The 2247-nt window shown below is 39.2% G+C and overlaps 1 protein-coding gene across 1 annotated transcript in view; it reads left to right on the top strand.

Moving 5' to 3' along the window:
• LOC107101139 (alpha-2-macroglobulin-P-like) overlaps window positions 1–2247 on the top strand; it is a 64570-nt gene that overhangs the window by 27235 nt on the left and 35088 nt on the right. Inside the window, exons 13-14 of the mRNA XM_015399928.1 lie at window positions 736–751; window positions 1984–2110. Coding sequence (XP_015255414.1) covers window positions 736–751; window positions 1984–2110 — 143 coding nt within the window. The remainder of the gene's footprint in view (window positions 1–735; window positions 752–1983; window positions 2111–2247) is intronic.

Raw genomic sequence — 2247 nt, forward strand, 5'->3', positions numbered from 1 at the left:
TATACATAACATAACTGTAAAGTAGACAGGGTGTCTGCCTCACGGACTAAAACTGGTAGTTGGTTCCACAGGAGAGGAGCCTGATAACTAAAATGTCTGCCTCCCATTCTGTCATAATGGACTTTAAATATCTGACCCCCATGCAGAGAACCACTCAGAGACCAAGGGTAAAAGGTACCTGGTTTATTGAGGGTTAGCAAAAACACAGATGGAGAGAGATATTGTGCTGGGTAATACTGTTGGACCTCAGCGGACTGGTGAACCAGAACCTCTGAAGGGGAGATCACAATGATCAGTTCAGGGACCGTGGGAAAAAAGACAGAGGCTTGTATATTGCTTGAGAGGCACTCACGGTTTGGGGGGCTCTTGATTATTCTTTGAATCCAGTTTGTGGGGTTAAATCCAGAGAAGAATGAACTCTTTGGAGAGCGGACAGGCAGACTAACTTTGGACCCAGAGGAGTAAAGGAGCGGTCTTTCACTTGGTTTTCCAGAAGTGGACTTGAACGGATCTTGTGGAGGTTTTCCCTTGCTTGGTGTGACTCAGTTAATCCTTCGAGGGGTAGAAGGTCCAGGCTTATCCAGTGATACAGGAAGGCTTCCTAGCGAGGAACAAAGACAAAGCAAGTTTAGACTCAGAGAGACAAGGCTAAGTTTAGACTCTGCAAATCTCAGTTTGGCTAGAGTACCCAATACTGGAGTGACAGCCCACTGCTCAAATACTCCTCTGGTAAAGATCCAACGAGCCGCAGGTGTGCAAGTAGGCCCAATGAGAACAGGGCCCCATCTGGTGGTGGAGAGAAGAAAAACACAAAAACAACCCACACAAACTGGAATCCTAACACATTCTATTTTTAGAAATTCTAGGAACCACTTGTAAACCTGCAGACTGATATTATGGGTAAGGGGGAAGATGGAACCTATTTCTATAGTGTTTTTTATGTAAAAAGGAGATTTTTTTATTCTATTCTGGATATAACAGGAAGCCAAGAAAAGGCTTTTAACATTTAGTGGAATTAATTTGGTTTCTGATGGTGAAGTTACGATTGTCAAGCTTTGAAGTAGCACATAAAAGGAATAATTTGTCATTATCATTTTTGGACAAGATTGTTTAAATGTTTGCAACATTCCAAAGGTAAAATAATTAAATTCTAGAAACCTATTTGATATGAGATTTTAATGAAAATTCCTCTATAAACACCAATCTTTTATATCATTTTTAGAAGTAAATATGAGATTGGTGGGCATACACAGTTACAAAAAAGAAATGTTCTTATGGTTTTACATTTGCATGGAGGAAACCAATGTTTATATATATCCATAATAATTATAACCATCAATTTCAATTGATCAGACTGAAGAGTTGTGTGTCCTCCTCCTCCTCGCCTGGGGCTTTGAAAATTTAAATAACTAGGAGTTGATTCATCTGTGTTATCATAATCCTCTTGCTGCAGCCAGGTTTCTGTAGGACAAATTAAATCAAATAGATATTCAAAAATCAAATGATTTCTAACAAACTCTGAGGAATGAGACTTTGGATTCAAATTAGCAACTCTAAATGGATCAAACCTAAAGTTTTCGGTTTCACAATGGCTGCTATAATTAGTTCAATCAACTCAAGTAGGTCAACTCAGAGTTGAACACGTGAATAACAAGTATGAAAAGCCATTACCAGTTGAGCTCAATTCAACGAGTCACCATGACGATAGACAAACAGAAGTGCCTGTTTCACCCCAATAAAACGTCAGTATATGTAAACCATTCTTAATGTCTGCTGATCTTTGAGGAAATAAAAAAAACAGAATGAAACGTGATAATTTAATTTAAAAGAAAAACTAAACATAGAATAAGTAACTTTAAAAAGGGTTGTTTTAATAAATAAAAAAAGGAAAAAAGCTACTATAAACACTTAACAGCTAACTTGCACAAAGTCACACATTGATCCACCAAGAGTCCAAGATGCTAATTTTATCTTCCTAAACAGGTTAAAGTGATAGCAGAGCAATCCTCAGATTACACCCTCACGCCCCTCTCTGGGGACCAGTACACATCCTGCCTTTGCGCCAACGAGCGGAAGACCCTCAGCTGGACCATGACAGCTACAGCTTTGGGTGAGGAGGAAACTTTTTCTGTTTCTACAACAAACTGCAGTTATTATAACAAAGGTGATGGACTGTGGGAACAAATCTCTGTTTCCCTTCAGACCTGAAAAGGTTTGGATCTGAAGGAGGAGCACAGGCTGTGAGCA

The sequence above is a fragment of the Cyprinodon variegatus genome, unplaced genomic scaffold (assembly GCF_000732505.1).
Source record: "Cyprinodon variegatus isolate N-32 unplaced genomic scaffold, C_variegatus-1.0 Scaffold1057, whole genome shotgun sequence".
NCBI classification, from domain to species: Eukaryota; Metazoa; Chordata; class Actinopteri; order Cyprinodontiformes; family Cyprinodontidae; genus Cyprinodon; species Cyprinodon variegatus.